The sequence below is a fragment of the Meriones unguiculatus genome, chromosome 16, assembly GCF_030254825.1.
Source record: "Meriones unguiculatus strain TT.TT164.6M chromosome 16, Bangor_MerUng_6.1, whole genome shotgun sequence".
NCBI classification, from domain to species: domain Eukaryota; kingdom Metazoa; phylum Chordata; class Mammalia; order Rodentia; family Muridae; genus Meriones; species Meriones unguiculatus.
This window is the reverse complement of record NC_083363.1, coordinates 6,639,257-6,662,633: the sequence shown is the minus strand read 5'-3', so window position 1 is coordinate 6,662,633 and position 23,377 is coordinate 6,639,257. Positions and strand designations below refer to the sequence as shown.

Genomic DNA, 23,377 nt, shown 5'->3' with positions numbered 1-23,377 from the left:
CCTGGCACAGAGTACGCGGGCTGCAATTCAACAGATTAAAAGCCAATTACTTTTTCTTCCCAGAGCACAAACCCAGTAAATTAACACGGACTTAGAATTCTCCTGTGGAAATACTATGTAAGCCCTGACGGCAATAGTCACTTAACACATCCTGTTGTGTTCCCTCATTAAAAAAAAAGAAAAAAAATGTGACATTTATTTATTCTTTGGGAGGCCCTGCACACGCCAAAGCACACACGTGGAGGTCAGAGGACGCCACACAGGAGTCTGCTCTCCCCGTCTGCCGTTCGGCTTCTGAAGATCAGACTCGGGCTGTCAGGCTCAGTGGCCTCAGCTCTCTGACCTTTTAAAGGATCACCTTGCCCTTCCCATCTGCCCTTCCGCCACCGCCAGGCATGAGTCACGCCGTGGGCTTGGGGAACTCTCGGTGACAAACCTGGAGTAACGTGATGGGAAAGCGGTCATGTGGCTCAGTGGTTATCCACACCCGGAAAGAGTCCTCTATGGTATCTGTGGTCATCAATGTCTCCAGTAATTCCTCCATGAATTCGAGGCCAAGGTGACAATTTTGCAGTAATACCCAACCACCCTGTATTTAAAAAAAAAGTCCATATTTATTTCTTATATCTTGTGATTATTTTACTATATTTACTAATTAAAAAATAAAAACTATGTCAACACCGTCATCTGTTCCTGGTCCGATCTGGTGACTTGGAGTCACTCGGCTAACAATGGCATTGCACCCTGACACCCCGGGCTCCTCCGAGGTTAGAAGTGAAAACTTGAGTGTGTGCGCCATCTAATGGCGAGGCTGGTAACGTGCACAGGCTTGCCTAAGGTGTGCCGGAAACCACTCAGCCTCACACCAGGAGGACGGCCCCACAGTCCACCCATAAAAGTCCTTGTCACCATCTTCTGAAGGTCGGAGGTAAGGCCTGTGGCGGCACTTGCTGGCCACACTATAAACCGTATTGACTCTCATTGCTTTTCCCGGGGACTCCTGAAGACCTGACTGATTAGGCTCTATCTAAAGGGCTAGGTGAAGCTCTTTCCAACATTTAAGTCAGAGGCCATGGCTATCCTATGGAAGCAAGAGTGCTCACTCATTTATTGAGTCAGTGCCTCATGCTACAGTTCAGGCTGACCTTGAACTCGCTGCATAGCCTGGGCTAGTCTTGAACTTTCAGATCTCCTTCTGACTTCTAGTACTAAATTACAGGTATGCATCTCCACTCACACATAGTTTTGATGTAACTACAGTAGCCTAGATAACTACACCTACAAACTGTTAAATGTAGTAAACACGTGAAAGGTATTTAAACCGTGCCTTCAACTGCAAGAAAAAAAAGGTGGCTGGCTTAAACAGGGAAGAAGATGCATTGGGCCTATACCTCGGGTTATTTAGAAGAAGACGGAATTCAGCATTGTGGACCTGGTACTTTCTGGTCCTCTACTCAGCATTCAGGAACATCAGATTTGGAAATCTGGGGTTGCTCAAGGTCACATTATAACCACCCTTGTATTTGGTGTTCTTTTGGTTTTGTTTGTTTGTTTGGGGGGGAGGGTTGAGAATGCCATTATCAATACATTATCAATACATTGTGAGAAACAGATGTGGAAGTTACAAAAAAAATCAGACCTAAGAAGATTAAGGTAAATTTACTATTTAAATTAAAAGTTTTCCACTCACTGGAAAAAAAAATCACTTTTGCCCAAAGTAGAACAGACAAATCACCCAAAAGAATGGAAGCTTTGACTCAAGTAGAAATAATTGCACATCATTGCCCTGATATATAAATTAAATATAATTTATTATTGAATTTAATTAGGTGATAAAGATTAAGGCTTAGGGCACTTGAGAATTAATGACCAACTTGAAATTTTGATGACCTAAGTAGAGCTTTGGGCCATTAACCCTCACTGGCCATTAATTCCCAGGGAAAAGCCGTGACAAAGTCGCCACAGACATGATGAGATCAAACACTTAAAAACAAACCAAGATTCTTATCTTACTTTTATAAATTATGCCCTTTGTTATTAGAGCTGAGATGGCTATCTGCAAAGCATTTCTAGAAAGTTAACGATCTGTGTATTTATTAGGCACAATGCCAACTGCTTCTCAACATTCCACTTCAGTAAAAATCATCATCAATATTTAAGCAGGAAGTCCTCAACTATTTCTTATTTGCCCGAAATGATCCATTTAACGAAAAATGAAAACCTGCCTTTAACTGAAAATTGAAATTTAACTGCCCTGATCTGTCCCTTATACTAATATTGACCACGAAATTCTAAGATGGCTGGAGCGCTAACCTTAGGAAGGTTAGAGCCTTCCAGACTGCAAACAGATAGATAGATGGATTGATGGGTGGATGGATGGAAAGATAACAGAAATACAAAGGTGAATGTGGACCGTAAGAAGCAGCAAGCTTTCAATGAGGCTACAAGGAGGAAACGGCCTTGAGATAGAAGGTTCACAGATGACCAAAGGTTTGGCTGTGCAGCAACAAGGATAGAAAATGAGCATCAGAGGAAGGACACTTCCAAAAACTGTGGCCTTCCAAGGTAGACTGGATGGATGGAGGAACTGGAGCGCTTTGGTTGCAATGACGGCAGTACTTGGTTGCATACCTGATTCATGGACATCTGAATCAGCTTTCGAGCATGCACTTCTTGTCCCTGTCCCATTGAGATAGTTCTACATTCTGTAACACAGAAAAGTTAACAATGGCAAAATGTAAACTGTACCACTGTCTCCCATCATTCCCATTCCTTCAAGAAGGAGCCTTCACTACTCAAATAGACCTGGCTTTCCATGGTGTTAACCAGAAGATGTACAGCACAGAGAAATGGAGACAATAACAGGAGGATGTGATAGGACAGCAAAAGACACAGGCTGGACTTCAAAAGTGTGTGTGTGCATATATGAATGCACAAATGCATGTATTTATGTATGCATGAGTGTTTGTCTAATTTGGGGTTTTTCATTTTGCTCTATTGATTTGTTTGCTTGCTTTTAACCAGTTGCACACTGATTAAATTATTGCCATTTGATAAAGCTTTTAAATTTCAGGAGTGTTCATTTCCAATTATAGTTTTTTTTTTTTTCTTTCCAAGCTTTTGTGGCTATTTTTGTCCATCTATGCTTCTGATGATCTCATATCATCCTAGGATCCAATTAGGGAAGAATGGTGTTTGAATTTCAATTAGACTTACATTCAATTTATAGACTAACCTATAAAATATTGACACCTTTATAATATTGAATTGTTATGCTGGGAATCAGTTTAAACTATATTATTTGAATTAACTTTCTATGTCACTGAGAAATTTTTATATTTTTCTTCGAACGGGTATTCTTAAAATGATCCACTTCATCTTTATGGCGAAGTTAATGGAATTTTTACATTTTATTTTTACAAGGAAGTGCAATTGATTTTTTTAAAAAAAATATTTATGCTGTGAGTTGGCACCTTACTGAACTGTTCTATTAAGTAGGATCTTTTCGGTTGATTCATTTGTGGTTCTAAGCTAGAAGATTACACTGAGAGCGAGGGTGGCAGCTTCGGTCCCTCCTTTTTAGTGGTTACGTCCTTTATTTATGGTTCTCACAATATGTTGGCTACATCTTCTGTGAAGATGCTTAATCTCCGTGGCGGTGGGCAGACATCTTTGTCTTGAGCCTGACATTAATGAGTATGTCTCAGCTGTTTACCAGCGAGGCTGGTGCGGGTGCTTGCAGCAGACATTTATCACTTCAGAGGGTATCCTACTCCGAACTTAGCAAAGTCAAACATAGATGTTCAACTTTAAAAAAAAATTCTTTTTACTAGTTTTAGCGTGTGTGCGCGCGCGCACGCACACGTGTGTACGTGTGCACATGCGCACAAGTGAAGCAAGGAGGAGGGCCTACGTGTGAAGTCGGAGGATAACTTGCTGAGTTGGGTCTCTCCTTCCACCTCCACGTGAGTTCCGGGGATTGAACTCGGATCGCCGGGCTTGGCAGCAGACACCTCTGCCAGCTGAGCCCTCTCACTGACCATGAGATGCTTTTCCAATCTTAAACGAATCAACTCTGCGAGTACAGCCACCTGGGGGCACTTTCCAGGGCAGCGCCAACACCACCCAGGAGAGCTGAGCATGTGGGGTGAACAGACAGTCCTGCTCACGGGGTGGTGCAAGCCTGTCACTGTGTCCCCACCTCTGAGCCCTGACCGCCGCTCTCTGGGATAATTTTCCTACTGCCTCCTACTGGTAATGAACAAATACACCTTCTATTTTTAAATCTATATTTAAAATGGGGTGCCTCTTTAAACAGGGCTGGGGCTGCAGAGATGACCCAGAGGCCAAGCACACTTGTTGCTCCTGCAGAGGACACGAGTTTGGCTCCCAGCATCGACGGCAGGCAGTTCACAGCTGCCTACACGCTCCAGGGCTCTGGCACCTCCCTCTGGCCTCTGTGGGTTCCCGAGCTCACGCGCACGTACCTACACACAGGCGCAGGTAATTAAAAACGAAATAACGTCTTAAAGGGTGCCGCGCTTCCTTCAGGGTCTGCGCAGCTGTGAACCCGTGATCCATCATTTCTAGAGAACACGGCCACAGCTGTCGCACACCGTGTTCGCTTATGTTCGCGTCTGTCTTCTCCAGCTGGGCTCTATTTACCTCCCAAGCCTCCAACACGGAGCACATGGGTCATTGTTCGAACTCGTCACAGAATGGAAAGCATGAACAAATGAATCCCTGGTCCTTCGGCATTACAGCAATGGTTCTAGTTTCTCAGTTTCTGACAAATGCATACCAGTGTCGTTTTATATAAACATGGCAGCAGGCGAGGACTGTCCCTTACTGCTCTTGCTACCTGCTGTCCACCAGCACAGCCATCCGAGGATAAAGCAGTCTGTGACAGCTATATGCTAGATATATAGATATTTAGATATTATTCATTCCTGTCTGTGCAAAGACATCTGTGTCTCAGATAAATGGATGAAAGCGGGGGGGGGGGGGATCCCAATTTTTACATCTAGCTTTGTCTCGCAGACAGCTTTCTTTCTTTTTACACAGCGTCTCACTACATAACCCTGGACGGCCTGGGCCTCACTATGCAGACCAGGATGGCCTTGGACTCACAGAGGTCTGTCTGCCTCTGCCTCCTGAATGCCCAGTTAAAGGCGTGTGCCACCAGCCCCGGACATGGCTACTTTTCTAAGAATCCCCTGTGCAAGGCAAAGTTATAGAAAACACAGACACATTGCTAAATTTCCTACACAGATGGTCATTCATACCCAGCTTCAGTTTTTTGGCCAGCGCGTCAATCTGGGTGGTGGGGTCGGAGCCCATGGACAGGAAACAGATCAGAGGCGTGTGCGTATCGCTCTCTTCCCACGTCTTCTCCAGATTTAGGATAACCGGTTCCGTGTACTTCTCCTCAAGAGAGTCCGCAATGTACTTCCTTGCTTGGAAAACAGTGCGGTCCGGGCACCACGATCTTGGGATGAATACACATTAGAGGAAGTAAGTTCAATATGACCCCTCCTCCTCCGTCTCGATCTAAGTCTAAGTGTGCAAAGGTCACACGTTTAATTAACAAAGGGACAGCAGGCGGACCCTCCCTTCCACGGGGGCCGTGTGAGAGCGATGGCACACTCTGTTTTACTACAACACTCTGCGATCCCAGGATGAGAGCAGATTTGATCGTGCGAGGTTTCGGTGCCAGGCGCTGACAGGGAACAGCGCAGAACCGGTGAGCATCTGTGCTCAAACCCTAACAGGTTCAGCATACACAGACTCATCAAATAAATCAATGCCAGACAGCTGATCTGAGGGCCTGTCTCTCAAGCCGAGGGTCACTTGCCGGCTAATGGCATGGCTTGCGTGACGTGAGTCCAGTTTTAAAGTGATGGGACAACAAAGGACAACCGTGCTAATCTCAGTGAAAAGAAGGCGCCCTTCCACACTCTGCTGACCAGGGGGCACCACTGGGGCCACTCTGCTCACTCTCGTGAGCTACAAGAGCCGGCAGGCAACGTATCGAGTGGCAGGGTCAGGCGTGCCACCACAGGAGACACAAAAACTCTACTAACTCACCCGCCTCTTTCCAACATTCAGCCAACAAGGCGGCTGTTTTTTCTCCATGTCAAGTTAGAACCTCTGTTTTCATTTTAATGGTCCAAAGAGTAGCTACACATTTTGCTTGCTTGTTTGTTTTTTGAGACAGGGTTTCTCTGTGTAGCCTTGGCTGTCCTGGACTCACTTTGTAGTCCAGGCTGGCCTGGAACTCACAGAGATCCGCCTGCCTCTGCCTCCCTGCGTGTTGAGATGCTACGCATTTCAACAGTGCAGTATTCTCACTTTCCCCCTCAAATGAGAACTGAGTTCTAATTTCTGAACCAATTCCTTGCAAAAGCTGTTTTCAAATTTTACTTTGTGTGTATGTATGTTTGCATATGTGTGTGTACATGTGCATGTATGTTGTGCGCAGGCAGATATGTATGTGGTTTATCTGTATACGTGCATGTATGTGTGCGTGTGTATTTGTGTGTGTGCACGTTGTGTACATGCCACAGCAAGAGTATGGAGACGAAAGGATAACCTGCTGGAGTTGGTTCTCCCCTTCCACGGCGCGGGTCCTGCACATCAAACTCAGGCTGCCTTCCCACCAGCCCCTTCACCCACAAAACCATCTCAACAGCGAGGTTCCACTATTTTCCTTTGAATGGAGGTAAATTCAATACTGAATGATTCACACCGTTTGAAATGGATGAGGGAGACATGAAAACGCATTTCCTCTCGTGTTTCTGCTAAGAAGCACTATTGCTGACATGTTGCTGATCTAGACCTCGTCCAGCCATCGCTTATTGTCAGGGAACTGCACGCCCCAGACACCACTCGTCACAGTGGGGACGCGGTGGCGCTGACCACTGAGGTCGGCCTGTGCCCACCTGATGAGCAGGAGCTTGCGGCAGGTGTCCAGGGAGTCGTTATAGCCGTCGGGGATGATCTCCTCCTCCGGAGCGTCCTTATCAAACCAGTTCTTCCACCCCTTCTCGTTCCGAGCTATCTAAGAGGAGCAAAGCCAAAGATCAAGCCGCCGGACTGCACGAGAGCAAAGCAAAACGACCCACCACAGTCTTCAATAGCATACACGCAGTGAGACTGCTCCTCTAGGTGTGTCCATCGCCACCCTGGGTCGTTCACAACAGTTAGGGGACTGTGTCGGCGACCCAGCATGGTTAGCAAGGGTGCCGACAGAGCAAAGCTTCCCGGACTGTGGTGCTGACTGACACCTGGAGATGCTCGAGCTCCTGGGGCAGGAGCAGTGTAACCATCCTGGCAAACGCTGGTGCCCCTCCCCTACGGCCGACAGATTCAAACGGTGGCTCCCCAGAAACTGGAATTTCACCCAGGAATCTTGTGCGGGGAGGAGGGAGGGCTGAGGCCCTGGAGCACGAGGAGTGCTCCCGTGCAGAATGACTTACAGCGGGTTGAACCACCCTGCGGTGGACACCGGGGCGGCGATGGAGCCACTGAAGGGCAGGCTGGCGACTGAGGGCTGGACTGCTTTAGTCAGGCGCGCCTCTTACCCACCTGAACCTCCCGTCAGGCCCCGAAGGACAGACTGGCAACAGATCACTAGATCTCTCTGTCCCACTCCCCAAGGTGGCTACACAGAATCTCACTTTTGTGCTTGTCCCTATTAATCTGTCTCTTTAATTGGCTTATTGGGACAGGCATCGAGCCTGTGAGAGCCCCTCCCTCCTCCCCCCCCCCCCCCCCCACAGCACAGGCCCTAACCCTACTCGTTTTGGTAACAGTACATGTGTTTAGCAGCATCTCTGGTCTCTACCCACTAGATGCCAGTAGCATCCCTGCCTTTGAGTTGGAGTGATCAAAAAAAAGAAAAAGGAGAAAAAAAAAAAAAGTCTCCAGCTACTGCCACATACCCTGCCGGGGGTGGCCCAAAATTGCCCTCCACTGAGAACCACGGATGTGGACCAATTTCCCTGAATGCTGATCTCCATTTAAAAATAGCAAGAGAAGGCAAAAATCCACACTTTTATCCTCCTAGCGAGACCTTCAATCTGAGAGCGGGAGAAGCCTCTCCAAGCGGGTCTCAAGTATCTGCTCTCTGGAACGCGCACAGAGGACCTACAGGCTTCAGAAGCATTAAAAGGAGCCCCTGCTGCCCAAGTGCCATCGAGTCTAATTATAAACTCTGCGCTGCTGAGCCTGTCCCATAATCCTCAGGAACCACCGGGCTGCGGTCCCGGGAGGGGGCAGGGGGGAGACGGCTTTGTCAGCACTTTTCGGAAACCTATGGCGAGCATTAAAAGCTGAAGTTCAATCTCAGATCCCATGTGCCAGACCCAGGAACTGAACTTTTTCTTAGATTTCCTCCCTCTCTCTCTCCCCCTCTCCTCCTGTGTATGCGTGTGCTCGCGCGTGTGTGTAACATGTATACGTGTTTGTGAATCTGAGACATGTAGTGGTCAGGAATCGTTATCAACGCCTTCCTCTCATTTTCTGAGGCAGGGTCCCTCCCTGACTCCCCACTTCAGCTGGACTGACTGGCCTGAAGGCCCCAGAAATCCTGCTGCCTCTGTTTTCCCAAGCACTGGGATCACAGATGTGTACCAACTTTCCTGACTTTTCCTTTATTATTTTTTTTTCTTTTTCTTTTTTACTTTTCTAATGTAGGAGCCAAGGATCTGATCTCGTGCTTGCATGGTAAGCACTTTGCTGGCTGCGCCATCTGTGCGGCCCCTGATTTCTCCCCCTCTTTATCTGGAACGTGGACAGACAGCAAGCTATTAACTGAACAGTACCTGCAGTTCAAGCGCTTCGACCTTGCCCTTGGGGCAGTATGAGATGGGGGGGGGGTTCTGAAGTACATCTAAATTGCCCTGGAAGATCACGGTGGCTCTGCTCTTCCCACCTTATTCACTGGAGCAGACCATACCCAGAGGGCCTAGAAATGGCTCCGATCTCTAGAGAGCTTACTCTGAGGACCCTGTATGTGCCTTCTGAGGCTAGAACTGTAGGCCCACCAGCCCTTTACCTAGGTTTCTGGACTCTGGATTTCTTGCTTAGACAGCAAGTGTTTTAACTGCTGAACTGTCTCTCCCGGTTATCTTGTGTTTGCACCACTAAATTTCTATGTTTCAAAAGTAAACTATCCTCTTGATTTGACCCAAACTCAAGACTTGTGCCCATGACTTAATTATAGGCACAAGTGAAATGTAGAAAGCACTGCTGTCGTGGAAGGGTCCACCCAGTCCTTGTAGTTCTGGGAATAGAAGATGGACCCTTGGGGCTGGAGAGGGATGGGGGAGGGGTGGGCTGCAAGGCACACCTGCCACACTCTTCAGGAGGACCCCCAATTAATCCCTGGCACCCGTGCAAAAAGCTAGCTACAGTGGCCCGTGTTTACAATTCCCAGAGTGGGGGAAAAGAGACAGGCAGGTTCCTGTGAATAAGATGGATGGAGACAGAGGAATGACACTCAAGGTTGACCTCCAGCCTCTACATGCGTGTGCCCACACATGTGTACACACTCACGCTTACACACACAGACCCATGTCCACCACACAGGAGGAAAGCTTGTTGCTAATGTCTGTGATAAAGCTCCCTAATGAAGTCTGTCTGTCCCCCCCTCCCCCGCCCCCGGCCTGGGCAGCCACACTGTTGCTTTAATCTTTGTTGCTGCTTTCTAGACAATGGCTCACTACTCCCATCAGGCTCCTGATTCCCCTGCCTCAGCCTCCCGGGACCTGGGACTGCAGACCCATGCCACCACGCCCATCTAAACCCATACTTTCATTTGTTGGAGCCTTTGGGGGTAGAACCGTCACTAGGAGGCCCGAGTTAAACAACCTGGGTGTGTTCTGATCTGCGGACCCATGCTTTGCTCATCCTGGCTATCTTTACCTGGTTCATAATTTCTGCGAACTGGGGGAGCTTACTGAGCTCCACAAGGTTCAGCCAAGTCATGTCCAGGATCCAGCGGAAGGGCTTGGGGGGGCACGCCTTCAGGTCCAGCGCTGCTCCGCCTGGGGGGAAAAGGTGAGAACACATCCATCACTTCAGATGCACCAATCATGTCAGATGGCGTCAGTCACGAAACTGCTCACGGAGGCCAAGGAGGGGCATCAGGTCCCCTACAGCTGGAGCTCCAGGATGTGCTGAGACACCCAACAAGAGTTCTTGGAACTGTACTCTGGTTCTCGGCGGCAACAGAAAGGACTCAACCTCTGCGCCAGATCTAACCTCGTGGTCCTTCTTAAGGACTCTGATAAACGCTTCCCTTTCACATGGAAATAATACAGACCGACAAAAAGATACATAGGGTTCAGGTCTCCCCCCCCCATTTAGCATCTTCCTGGGAAGCTGTATAAATTGAAGTGTTGCACTCTATCACAAAGCACTTGGGAGGTCTGTGCCAGCCTCAAAATATCACCTACGCCTCCCCTCCCTTCCTGCCTCCTGAAACTGGGTATGAGAGGAAGCTTTGCTCTTGCAGCATCACCATGGATGGAAGGGTTCATGCTGGCAGAGACGGCCACCAGACAAGGTCAGCAGCTAAGGCTTCTCCACCACAGGGAGGGATCCCACTCCACTCCACCCCTTTTCTTCCTGATTGTTTCTGTGTGTCCGCAGCTTCAGAGATGTCTGGGGAACATAGCTACACTCAGTGCTCCCAAGCACACGTCATTCTGAATCAGAGGGGATTTGTTACAGGAGGATTTCCTCCCCAAACACCCTGACTGCTCTACATCGCATGGTGCTGCACTGAGTTCCCTCGGACGGGGGACTCACTCTCGTCCGTCGGGTGAGAGGGACAGAATGACGGAGTAACAGACTACCGGGCGAGGTCAGTCAGGACTGCTGGCAGTGGTTATTATGACATTTAACTTGCATCCTCCTTATATTTTGTAAGGCTCGGGCCTTAAAACAAAGACAACATCTTTCTAGAATAAACTGGCAAGGAAATGGGGCTATCGGTTGTTCCACGGTTGTTCTACCGCGCAAGTCTGTCCCTGGCATTTTTCAAAATGCTCTGACATCCTCAGCTAGAGAAGAGAGTCAAAGGCACCTTACAAATACTGCGGAAAGCAAGAAATAATTGATACGTAAGAACTGTCACTCCTGGGAAATCAAACACTGCTGTGACCATAAATATCAGTTCTTCTCCCTTGAGTTTTAAGTTCACAATGATTAAAAAAAAAAATCCATGATATAAGAGAGTCCATTTTTTTAGAGCTATGAAAAAGCATTTAAAAAAAAAAATAAGCCGTACTACCCTCTAAAAAAATAATTCCATCAAAATGAAAGTCAGTTCAAAACTAAAACAGACTATATAATAAACCGGCTTTGTTAAAAAAAAAAAAAAGCCTCTCCTTTTCCGTTGAACTGATTGTGGTTCTGTCAATCAACCTTCCCTGCAGTTCCAAATTAATCTTCCTAAAGCACTGCTTTGTTCATGCCATATCCCTGCCCATAAAACACTCAGCGGCTCCCCACTGCCAACTGAATTGGGTCCAAAGTCCCCTTGCTGGCTGCGCTGACCCTGTGCAATCTGACTCTCCACTTTGATGAAATGGGCTCACAAGTGTACTCCCAGCACAGCCCGGGCGAGAACCTACCCCTTCCAGGGGAACCCTCTCTGTGGGTCTCCATCGGCCCCGGCACCTCTTACTTCACAAACCCTCTTTCAAAGAGTTCTGTTTCTTTTGGCAACTAGCTCTGTTCTGGCTGGGTGTCATTAATGAGGAGTGGGGAGATGGCGTGAGGTTTTGTCTGCACAGGAGGGTGTCTCGGATCTGCATGCGTTCCCCCACCCCCACCCCATCACAGGCTGTGTCCTGGGACCCTCTCAGTTTCGACAAGTCCTATATGACTAGGGCTGCGACCCACATCTCAGTCACCTGGCCCTGATGCAGAGCCTCCGGCACAGAGTTCCCTCGCTCGCAGCATCTCATTTGAACCCAGGTCTCTGCCCTGTGCCAGCCCACCCCTTATTTCCACGCCACACTACCACAAACCTTACCCAACCTTGGGAGCGTTCATTAAGCTGCCCCACTCTATCTGAATTTTGGTGGAGTCTGTTGTTAAAAAAGAAAAATTATTGGGGGGGAGGTGGAGGGCGGTGTCAAATTCCAAGCTAGCCTAGGCTGTGCAGAGAGATTCTGTATAGAAAAGATAGGAAGGAAAGAGGGAGGAAGAGGGAGGGAGGACGGAGGGTGGGTGGGAAAGAGGGAGGGGACAGAATAGAACTCATCACCTGCTTACAAGCCCCCAGGCGCAGTGTCCTCCTCCCAGCCACGCTCTGGTGGTTTACCTTTAATCAGGGCCTGAAACTCTTTGTGTTTCACCGTCCCTCTCTGAAGATCAATCTTCAGTGTCATGAGGAGTACAAAGAGGAACTTGTGGTTTTCGTACAGGCCCCTCACTGAGTACGTAAAAACCTCGTACGTCAGGTACTCGATGATATTCGTAATCCTCTTTTGAGGCAGTGGAGACTTTTCAGATCTGCAATTCAGTTTTAAAAGCAAAGAGATTGTTTTACGTTTTTCTTAAAGACTAGAAATAACGGGACTGGTGGAAGGGGGTGTGTACGTGTGTGCGTGCGTGCGTGTGTGTGTGTGTGTGTGTGTGTGTGTGTGTGTGTGTGTGTGTCGTTGCTTAGGGAGGCCGGCGGGCATAGCATCACCTAGCACTGGAGTTACAGGCAGTTGTGAGTGTTCCGGCACGGGTGCTGTGACCCAAACTCCAGTCCTTGCAGGAGCAGTGTGTGCTCCTCGCCACCGAGCCATCTCTCCAGTCCTTGCCTTGTTTTTTTGAGACGGTGCCTCTCACTAGATTGACTACCCCGGGTTAGCCAGGGAGCCGGAGGGATCCATCTGTTTCTGTTTCCGAGCATGGGTTTGCAGACATTCGCGCCCACACTTTCTCGTCAGGGACCACAGACCCGCTGAGCCACCTCCCGAGCTTTTCGGCTACAGAACTCTCAGCTGCCGTTTTGCCGAGGGGAAGGCGGGGAGCACCTGCCTGGCCATGGACTGGTCAAACAGCTTCAAGAACTGAGCCAGTGAGGTCTGGTACATGATGTTGACCATGCTCATCTCAGTGATGAGGAAGTAGAGGATGCTGCCCCGGGTGGCCGCGGGCCGGAACTCCTCCTGAGCCGTGTTGATCTTGATCTCCGTCTCTGCGGCCACATGGAGCTTCTCACTTACTTCCGCTGCCGTCTGCTTGGTGATGCGCAGGACACCAATGAGAGACTCGTCATCCACCAAGGAGCCTGGAAGCCAAGGATGGGAAGATGAGTAGGCACTGCAGGGCCAAGGGGCACCGGTTCAGACTCTGCTCTAACCTGACTGTCCCAGAGACCAGCGGCAAGTGTAACTGGGAACCAAAGGGTCCCTGGTCCAGCTACCCTCCAGTGCATCTTTCTAAACCTTCCTACTGAGGGCTCTTCATCCTCTACCGTACCTGAAAACCCACAGCAAAAGACAGTATTTGATATGACTGTTTGTGTGTGTGTGTGTGTGTGTGTGTGTGTGTGCAGGAGCCTGACAGCCTCAGGTGATGTCCCTTGGAGTCTGTTCCCCTTACTTTCTGAGAAAGGGTCTCTCACTTGCCAAGTAGGCTAGGCTGGCTACCTGCTGAGCCTCAGAGGTCTGCTCATCTCAACCTCCCCACAGCAACGTTACAGGCATGTGCCACCAAGCATAGCCTTTTAAATGTGGGGGTCCACCTTGCCTGCTTGGTAAGGCAGGCTCATTGCCGCATGAGCCACCTCCCCTGCCCGGTGGGTTCCAGTGTTTAAGACAATGACCACAGCTCCAGCGGTGCCAACATCCCCCGTGAGATATACTTCCGCCCCCATTACCACCGTGGCAACCAACTCTGGCCGAGGTGTCTCCAGTCACGCACCCTGTGTCTCAGGGGATGAGCTGATGCAGGCGCTGTGCCCAGGCTGACGGGATGGCAGATGAGTGGGACACGCTCTCCCTTAACTTCCTGAGTGAAAGAGCCCTTGGTGGAGATAACCAAGGTCGGTCTACACCTCTAACAAGAATAAACTGGGATGTAGTGGGCGCGTCCCACCAAACTTTTCAGTTTCTGTTCATTGTTGTTTCTAATAGAAACAACTCAGTTATCACAACACATTCCCCTTAAAGACACCTCCATGGTGTGCTAATTTCATGAGCTCCGTCTCTGCAAGAAGCAGCGCTTCCAGACACGGCTGTTCTGGGAGGCTGACGGGTGTCTAGAAATGCTGAGTGACTTTGGTTAACACGCCATGTCTAATTCGAGAGTCCTGCTGCCATTAGCCTTTCTGCAGGGAGGCCCTGATCCGGAACAGTCTTAGTTAGACAAGGGAACCAGCCCTCAGCTCAACCTGTTAACATTCAGAAGGAGCAGGGATGTCGCTGCATCGAAACACGTACACCTTCATCAGCCAAAGCGAGAAAAGGCATGCTTTTCACTGTGTGTGTGTGTGTGTGTGTGTAACATGTTTGGGCTATGCTACCCTATAGCTACAATCACAGCTCCTCTCTTAAGTTTTATTTTGAGACAAGAGCTCACTAATCTCACCCTTGCTGGTCTCACATCCTCAATCCCTGTGCCCCAGCTTCCCAGGTAGCTGGGGTTGCAGGTATGGACCACAGCACCTGGCCTCAAGTGCAGCCTAATGGCACCATCACCCTAGGGTATCGAGGTATTAGATTCGTAAGTAAGCTACAAATGTGGGCCAGGACTTAATTAGGCTGCTGCGATTTGCCTGTAACATTGGTGATATTTCTACTGGTTTTCTTTTCATAAAATTTCGGGGTTGTTTGTTTGTTTGTAGCCAAGGTCTTGCTATGTATACCTGGCTGCCCTCAGCAGTATGCCTCAGCCCCCCAAGTGCTGGGATTACAGGTCTACACATACACACACACACACACACACACACACACACACACACACACAAAATCTTTTAGGGTACCGCCTCAAATTGGGCTGTGGTATAATGATTCTGGCTGCCCTTGACTTCCACTCGGGAATCATTTGAGATGAGCCAGGCCCTTGGGTAGCCACGTTTTCCTGACACAAATGGCATGTGTTGTACGTGACCCATCATAACAGCTTTCGTTTCAATGCTAAATGAAAGGGTTGATTGATCGATAAGAATAAAATAAAAATAAAAGAGATGGAACACACGAGCATCCTTTGGGCAAGCAAATGAGGCCATCATGAGCTCCGGGGCTCCGCTCGGGAGCCCTTGTTTTTCTCAGGAGAGAGCGTCTTTATCAACAAGATGGCAGCAGGCTCATCCGCCGGCTTCCGTGGCTAATTCAGGCATCAGATTCTCTGGAGGGTTTCCTTAATGTCTCCTCGGAAGCCGCCCCCCCCCCCCGCTTTTGCATTGGTAAGTTGGCCATCTCCTCACATCCGTTGTCATGGCACACCGGCACCGGAAGGACGGTGATGAAGTGGCCTCCTCCCCACCCCCCGGGAGCCACAGCCTTGTCGGCTCCTAATGACAGGTACCTTCAGTGGTGCTCAGCTTATACAGCAGGTTGTCTTCCAGCTCCTTCATCTTCCTCTTATTGAAAGTAACGTCTTCCAGAAGCTTCACCCTCTCCGACTCCAACTCCTGCCATTAAGACACAAACAAGAGAAGCTGAGAATCCTGGTCACCAGCGCTTACCGAGGGTGGGACTGGATGCTGTCTTGTTAGCAGCTCCAAAGGCTTAAGCAGAATCCATTTTTGAATGATGGAAGAAATTATTTTCAAGCCCATCCACGGTTATGTTTCTCTGGGTAGCTGAGAGAATGGTGCCCGCTGGCACCAACGTGTCATAGCTCCGGGGCTGGGAGATGGCCCAGTCAGCAAAGCGCCTGGGGGAGTATCATCAGAACCTGAGTTCGGATCCCCTGAGCCCAGGACGTTTAACAGTGACACAACATTCTTGCAGGGTCCAAGTGAAACTGATCTTACTAACAGTCATTTTTTTTCTCCTTACTCACTTTTCACACATATGGAGGCGTGTGCCTGTGTGTTCTTGCCTGTGTTGGGGCTCACGTGTGTATGTGTGGGTGTGGGTGTGCAAGGCTGATGTTTGGAATCATCCTGATTTGCTCTTGCACTTGAATCACTGAAGCAAGGTTTCTCATTAAGCCAGAGATCACAGACACAGCCAGCTCTGCTACCCGTGCTGCATTTCTAGGGATCTGAACTCCCCAAGGACTTTGACCCTTCTGATACCTCAGAAATTTGACATTGATGGAGTCAATATTCATGTGTGTGTGTGTGTGTGTGTGTGTGTGTGTGTGTGTTGTATGTTGTTCTTGAGACAGGGTCTCATCTAACCCCTGGCTGGCCCCAAACTCACTATGGAGCTGAGAATGACCTTGAACTTTTGATTCTCCTGCTCCCACCTTCCTGGGATTGCCGGGATTACAAGCTTGTGCTCACACACACTACACTGCTTTTGCAAAGGACTTGAGGGTTTCACACACGCTGGGCAAGAGCTGTACCAACTGAGCCACATCCCCCAGCCCTCCGGGACACTCTTCATTGCAGCCTTTCTCATCTCTATGCGGAGTCACGTTTTGCATTTAGGATTATATCTCAAGGCGAATCAAAGCTGCTAACTCGAGAACATTCCTTGCAAAGCTGCTTCAGAAGCCCTACTAATTTCACAAGCCTTCTGAAAGCCACAGAGCTGAGCAAAAGCCACAGGCCAGCACCGAGCCAATCGTCTGCCGTGGCTTGAATCGGTCTGCTTGGAGAGTGTTTGCACACAGAATTTGGCACCTCACAGGCAGGAGCTTGCACTGTGTACTTTTAATTACCGAGAGCGCCAACGCTCAGGCTTTCCATCGTGGGGGCTCACCCAACCATGTGCTAAATTTCGTTTATATCCCTGGTTGTATATACGGGGAAGACATCTGTCGTGTGTCTGTTGTAGGCCTCCGTATATCCCAGCTTGGCACAGCTAGTCAGAGATGGCCTGTCCTCAAACCCTGACTACTGCCCCTGCCATCCCGCTGGCAGGGCTGTGGGGCTTGCTGGGGTGAGGAGGAGACAAGTGGTGATGAAGGTGATGGTAACCCCTGGGGGTGGAGAGATCGCTGACGTGGCAAAGTGCTCCAGTCCGTATTCCCCGGCAGCGGGTAAAGAGCGGCCACGGTGGAGCACGTAACTGCGGGGCTAGAGAACTGGAGGCAGGGGGTCCCTGGGGGGTGGCTAGCCGGGCAGCCTAGCCTAACTGGTGAGCTCCGGATTCAGTGATGGAAATCTGTCTCCAAAACTAAGGTGGAGAATAACCAAGGGAGACACCTGCTATCAGTCTCTGTCCTTCACATGTATGTGCACATACATGAGTGGGCACGCATACACTAGTGAACACACGCTCCCACCCTCGGTAGGTTTTACACTGTGGCCAGAGGAGTTTCCATGAGGCCTGGCTACCTGGAAAATGCACGTGTTGTCAGGGAGTAGGACCCCTACCCTCTCTGGCCTCTGTGGAGGGGGGCTTCAGTGGCAGGGCTGTTAGGAGGGGGACCCTCTGCTTACAAAGCTCTCCAGCAACCTGGTAGGAGCATACCAGCCATCCCAAGTTTTAAAGAGGAATGGAAGTTAAGGGGGGGGCGGGGATGTGGGCACCGTGGAGAACACTGGGTAATACAGCCTCGTGGGAGAGCTACGCCACTGAGAAGCCATTCAGAAGAGAGCAACAGCACCTGTTTGACTGACTGCAGGGGACTTGTTTTCAACAAGGGACACCATGTGGACCTGAGTGGATGGAGGCAGAAAACGGGAAGGCTAGAGGTTTTGACAGTCTGCCCCTTGTGTGTGTGGGGGGGGGGGGGAGAGTGGCTTCTGTCAGCTAGTTGGAGGTCATGAAGGAGAGTTGGCATCCTGTCTCTTTACCTTCTGGATTATCTCTCCTCCCTCTGCAGCCCTCTACCCATAAACCTCCGCTTCCTTCTCTGCCATTCTTGTTCTCACTTTTCCTCCCCCATTTTATGCCTCTCTGTTCTTATTATCTCTCACCTTGCTTCTCCCTTGAGTACTAAAATTCATTATGTCAAAGTAAGTGTAAACTATGCTGTGCTCTATGCAAATACAGCTAATATATGCAAATATATTTTGCGCATGAAATCAAGTCTTCTTAACATCTCAAGTTACTTTTGTCTCGTATCCGGCTCTTTACAAGATCATGGGCCTAAGTGGTCTTTGCTCCACCAATACCCTTAGTTATACCTAACTGGTTTCCGTCCTCCAATGCAAATTTCATTTGAAGTATTGTTCCCTATATCATTACATTATTACACCGTAATATCTGAAATCCCAGCAGCTGGTAATGGCCATCCAGGGGAATTTTCTTTTCTCTGGGATGGATGTTTTTATTAAATTTTTCAGGTGTCTCAAGACAATCCATAGCACTATGGATTGAAATGTGCCGAATCAATACACCCAAAGATAGAAGAACAGGAACATGAGGGTGTATGTGTGTGTGTGTGTGTGTGTGTGTGTGTGTGTGTGTGTATAAGGTATCTGGGGATGGAGGATAACTGAATCATATACTTTCCTAACAGAAATTACCACTGAGAAAGAAATATTTTCTTAGGCTAACAAGAGGAAATACGATTTGGGCCTATATTTTTTCACATATTTGCTATACTACATCCTAATCTTTTATTTTTTTATATTTATTCATGTATTTGTTTGCTTATTGGAAGGGGCATGCAATAACCCAAGAGCTGACTCGCTCCTACTACCACATGGGTCCCGGGGACTGAACTCAGGTCTTCAGGCTAAGCAGCAAGCCCCTTCACCTGCTGAGCCACTCGCCGGCCCCCCTAATCAGTTTTAACCTAACCCCCTTATTGTGCATTAGGCTCTTACGTCGAGAGTGGTTACCTGTTTCTCTGTCAGAATGACCCTCCTGAGTAACTGGTTCTCCAGTCCCTTCATGGTGACAGTGAAATCGATGACTGACGTCTTGGCGTTGATCTCAGGGGTAAAGGCTGGGTTCGGTAACTTGGTGGTGATGTAAAGTTTAAATGTGTCCATGACGTCACATTCCTTATCACCCACTTTTACCTGCACAAGTTCAAATGCACAATTAAAAACAGCTTAAAAGATGGGGAGGCCATTGGGGGTTCAAGACAGGGCAGATGGGTGTCCCAGGCTCAAGGCTGTGACGTGTGAATGAATTGCGAAGGAGAGTTGGGGAACTTTAATGACAGATCTTAAATAACAAAGCCTGTCCAATTTTGAGTAATCTGGATTGCTGCTTCTGCCTGAGGATATTCTTAGCTACCATCCAAAGCAAATCAAATGAAAAACTAATCTAAAATCGACATGGAATAAAGGAAAACCTGGACACACCTAAGGCCTGACTTTAGAATTTCAGCATTTATCACTCCCAGCAATTCTCTTATTTTCCCTTAGATGAAGGTATCACCTCTGAGTGCAGAGCGTTTTCAGTGTTTGTAGGAATTGTCCCTTCTTTTCTGCATTCCACAGTCTTATTGCCAACATATTTGACAACAGAGTCAATACAATTTTCAAAGGAAAATAAATATTAGAAAAAATAACATTGACCTCAAATGCTACTATTGGTAGGATACTGAAAAACAATATATATATATATATATATATATATATATATATATATTTTTTTTTTTTTTCTTTCTAAAAGCCAGGTAGAATCCATAGCATTTTTAAATGGCTTGAATTTCTAATGACTCTCAGTCTTACATGGGGCAGGAGCCTTACTGTAGCCCCCACCACATCCTAAGGACAAAAATCCAAGGCCATTTAAGTGACCTCTGTAATGGAGGCCCGTAACCTCCCTTGGCATGTTAAACGAGGTTATACAAGTGAGCCAGGCTCAGGAAGACAAATATTATATGTGATTTTACCTTCAGATATGGAATCTAGAAGTGTCGAACTCCTAGAAGCTGAAAACGCAGAGCAGGTTATTTGGAGCTGGGGAGGTGAGGGTGAGTGGTGGGAGTCGGGGGAGGGCTGGCCAAAGAGCAGGAGCTTCTGCTCCTAGTATGAATACGTCCCAGGTGTTTATGGCACAGGTGGGCACTGAAGGGATCATTCATCCATTTGCTAGTGGTCAGCGTTAGACACGACACACGAGTAGCAAAACACCACACAGTACCTGTTAAATATATCTAGATATATAATCTCCATTCGCCAACTGAATATTTTTTAAAGTTTGTGTGTCTGAGTTTTGCCTGCATGCATATATGTGAGCCACAAGTATGCCTTGCTGCCATAGAGATCAGAAGGGGGTGTTAGACCCCCTGGAACTGGACTTACAGAGGGCTGTGAGCTGTCATGCGGATCCTGGGAACTGAACCCAGGCCTCCGGGAGAACAGCATGGACTCCTAACTGCCCAACCATTTTCCCAGCTCCTGTCAACTGAACAGTTAATGGCGATACAAAATTGTGGGTGAACCCACAGTAGCCAAAGAAATCACCAAGATTTTATTCTTAGCTCCCTTTTCTGGCACACACACACACACACAAATTCAACTTTGTACTCTCATGGGAAAACAAAACAAAAAGCATTGACTTGGTTTTATTCATTTTTTCCTATTAAATTAAACCCATTCTTCCAGGCTTAAGTAGACACTCGATGTTCTACATACATTTGCTGAAAGGATAGCAAATGGTAAATAAAAGAATTCCTATTGCAGGGTTGGGAAGAAGACTCAGCAGTTAGGTTGCTTGTCACAAAAGCATGACGACTGAGGTTTGGGTCCCCAGATCCCATGAAAAGTGCCTGGTGAGCCTGGCAACCCCCCTGTAGCTGTAATTACAGACTCTGAAAGCAAAGACAGGAGATGGCTCCCCGCCCCCACCTCACTCCTGTCTCGCCCCTGCCTCACCCTAGAGCAAGCTGGCTAGGGAGGCTGGTCATGTTGCTGAACTCTGAGAGGCGTACCTCAGTGAATAAGGGGGAAGGCTAATGGAGAATGGGTCCAGACATCAACCTCTGGTCTCCACACACATACACATATGCACACACATGCACACACACACACACACACACACACACACACACACACGGTAAAACGAACAAATTCACATGGTGAAGAGACGTTCTAAGTAAATCTGTGTTTAAGGAGAAAATCCTCATTCCTTGCTTATTCCCTTAGTAAAGAAATTAACAAACGGGAAGTGAAATAATTGACTCTAAAATGCTGTCATTTATCAAGAAATGAAACCAATGAACCTTCAAAGTAGAGAATGAGACCAATTTAAAAAAAAGAGACACTTATATTGAAAACAATTTGTGTAATCATCAACAATTGGGAGCAGAATTCCAGGGCTTCCAGCAAAGTCAATGAGTTTAGATTGAAAGTTAGTGAAGACAGGAATGAGCAAATCAATGTCTATGGGCTTTATTAAAACGCCATTTTCTCCAGTGAGGAGATCCAGGTTTTCCTGAATTTGTGTATTATCTAGCTTGCAAAGCCCTTTTTCTAACACACAGCTAATATAGTATGCATGTGTGTCTGTGTGTAATTTCTATGTAACACTATTATGTTGTTATTAAGATAAGAAACCTATTTCCCACTTCATTTAAACCAACTCAATACTCTTACTCTAAATATTGTTCTTCAGGGAATTTATATATATACATATATATTATATATATATGTATATATATATGTATTTTTTTAAATAAAGAAATCAGAACTGCATGGCACACATCAGCATGCCAACATTTTATTTGTATGTATCCATCACGAGGTAAAATGTTGAGAACTCTCTCGGCAGTTTCATCACGCACAATCCACGGCATCCCATAACTATGTGGGATTATTATTTTTCAATTAAAAAATAAATCAGCTCAAAGAAAAGTTGGAGCTGTATAGATGGCTCAGTGGTTAAGAGCACTGAGGACCCCAGTTCAGTTCCAGCACCCACATGTTGGCTGCACACAACCACCTGTAACTCCAACTCCAGGGGATCCGATGGCCTCTTCTGGCCTTTGAGGGCACCTGCACGCACATGCACACACCCACACACAAACATACACGTAATTAAAATGAAATATGTTTTTAAAAACTTTGGAGGAGATCAGGCATGAAACAACAGGCTTTGGGTGTCTAGAAGCGATCACCTGGAGGAAACAGTACTGGCATCACTGAAAAGGCTGGTTCCCAGGGTACAAAACATCACCACCCCAAAGAGGTGGCTCCACCCCTGTGCTAAGACCAAGTAGATGCCACCGTTTTTTCTCCTTCTACAAAACACTCACCTTGAACGTGGTACCCGATTTGATGAAGTTCTTCTCAAGCACGTTATCCAGGGCCGGGTCCAGCTCCTCTCGAATGTCCTCAATGAGGAGGGGGCGGCCCAATGAGAGGCTGTCCTCCAAGTGTGTGCGGAAATACTTGTGGTTCAGAGAAGTCACCTGGAGACAAAGAGATTCTTAGTCTAAAACAGTTCCCAACAGTGAAAGATAAATAAATAAAAGCAACAGGCAAAAACTGGTTCTCAAAACTTGCAGAGTCCTGACTGTGGAGGCAAGAATGCAGTTGCCTGTCATCTGGAAGAAAATAAGGAGGCTCTCTCACTCAGATGGAGCGCCAGAGCTCCTGACGGATGGAAGCTGCCAAAGACTCATCTTTTGTAACTAGAATCAAACACAGACAGCAAGGTGTCATGCGTATTTGTGACAGTTAATCTGTCTTCGACGGGCCCCTCTGAAATGAATAGGTGATAAATAATAAGTAAATAAAAGAATGTCGGGGGGCTGGAGAGGTGGCTCAGTGGTAAGGAGATATGGCTGCTCCTCTGGAGGACCTGAGTTCAGCTTCCAGGACACACACTGCAGTTTGCAATGACTTACAACTCCAGGGATCTGATGCCCCTTGTGGCCTCTACAGGTACTGCACCTGTGCATATCCACAGGCAGACACACATGCATATACTATACAAAACTAAAACATGTCTTAGAAAATGTAGTGTCAGAAGTGATACACAGAGAAGCCAGGGTCTATCCCAGAACTAGGGAGAAAGTATGTATTTCAGTGTTAAATATCAACTTTGCTGTAGGTGTCTCAAAAAACTCTTCATGGGGTTGGAGGCGATACCCCCTCTTTTTCAGTTACTGGCAGCTTTGTCATGAAGGGGCATTTGATGTTACCAAGTACTACATTTGTCCCTACCTACATCTGTCAAGATGGTCACGTGATCTTCCCCAGTAGTGATGGCACACTTTGATGAATTCATTTAAATGCAATAAATATTGGAATTCCTACACTGTGGAAGAGCTGTGCAGAAAATATAAACATGGAGAAAACCGTAAACCTGACAAGCAGGAAGTTTATGGCTCCGCA

The 23,377-nt window shown here is 47.7% G+C and overlaps 1 protein-coding gene across 2 annotated transcripts in view; it reads right to left on the bottom strand.

The window, feature by feature from the left end:
* The window catches only part of Dnah8 (dynein axonemal heavy chain 8), a 205,054-nt gene that overhangs the window by 49,933 nt on the left and 131,744 nt on the right, over nt 1–23,377 (bottom strand). For both annotated transcript variants that reach the window (XM_021652387.2, XM_060369207.1), the window contains 10 exons: nt 22,294–22,449; nt 18,923–19,105; nt 15,541–15,646; nt 13,048–13,300; nt 12,338–12,528; nt 9,928–10,049; nt 6,942–7,060; nt 5,286–5,488; nt 2,632–2,705; nt 437–589 (listed from right to left, as the gene is read on the bottom strand). In XM_021652387.2, coding sequence (XP_021508062.2) covers nt 437–589; nt 2,632–2,705; nt 5,286–5,488; nt 6,942–7,060; nt 9,928–10,049; nt 12,338–12,528; nt 13,048–13,300; nt 15,541–15,646; nt 18,923–19,105; nt 22,294–22,449 — 1,560 coding nt within the window. The remainder of the gene's footprint in view (nt 1–436; nt 590–2,631; nt 2,706–5,285; nt 5,489–6,941; nt 7,061–9,927; nt 10,050–12,337; nt 12,529–13,047; nt 13,301–15,540; nt 15,647–18,922; nt 19,106–22,293; nt 22,450–23,377) is intronic.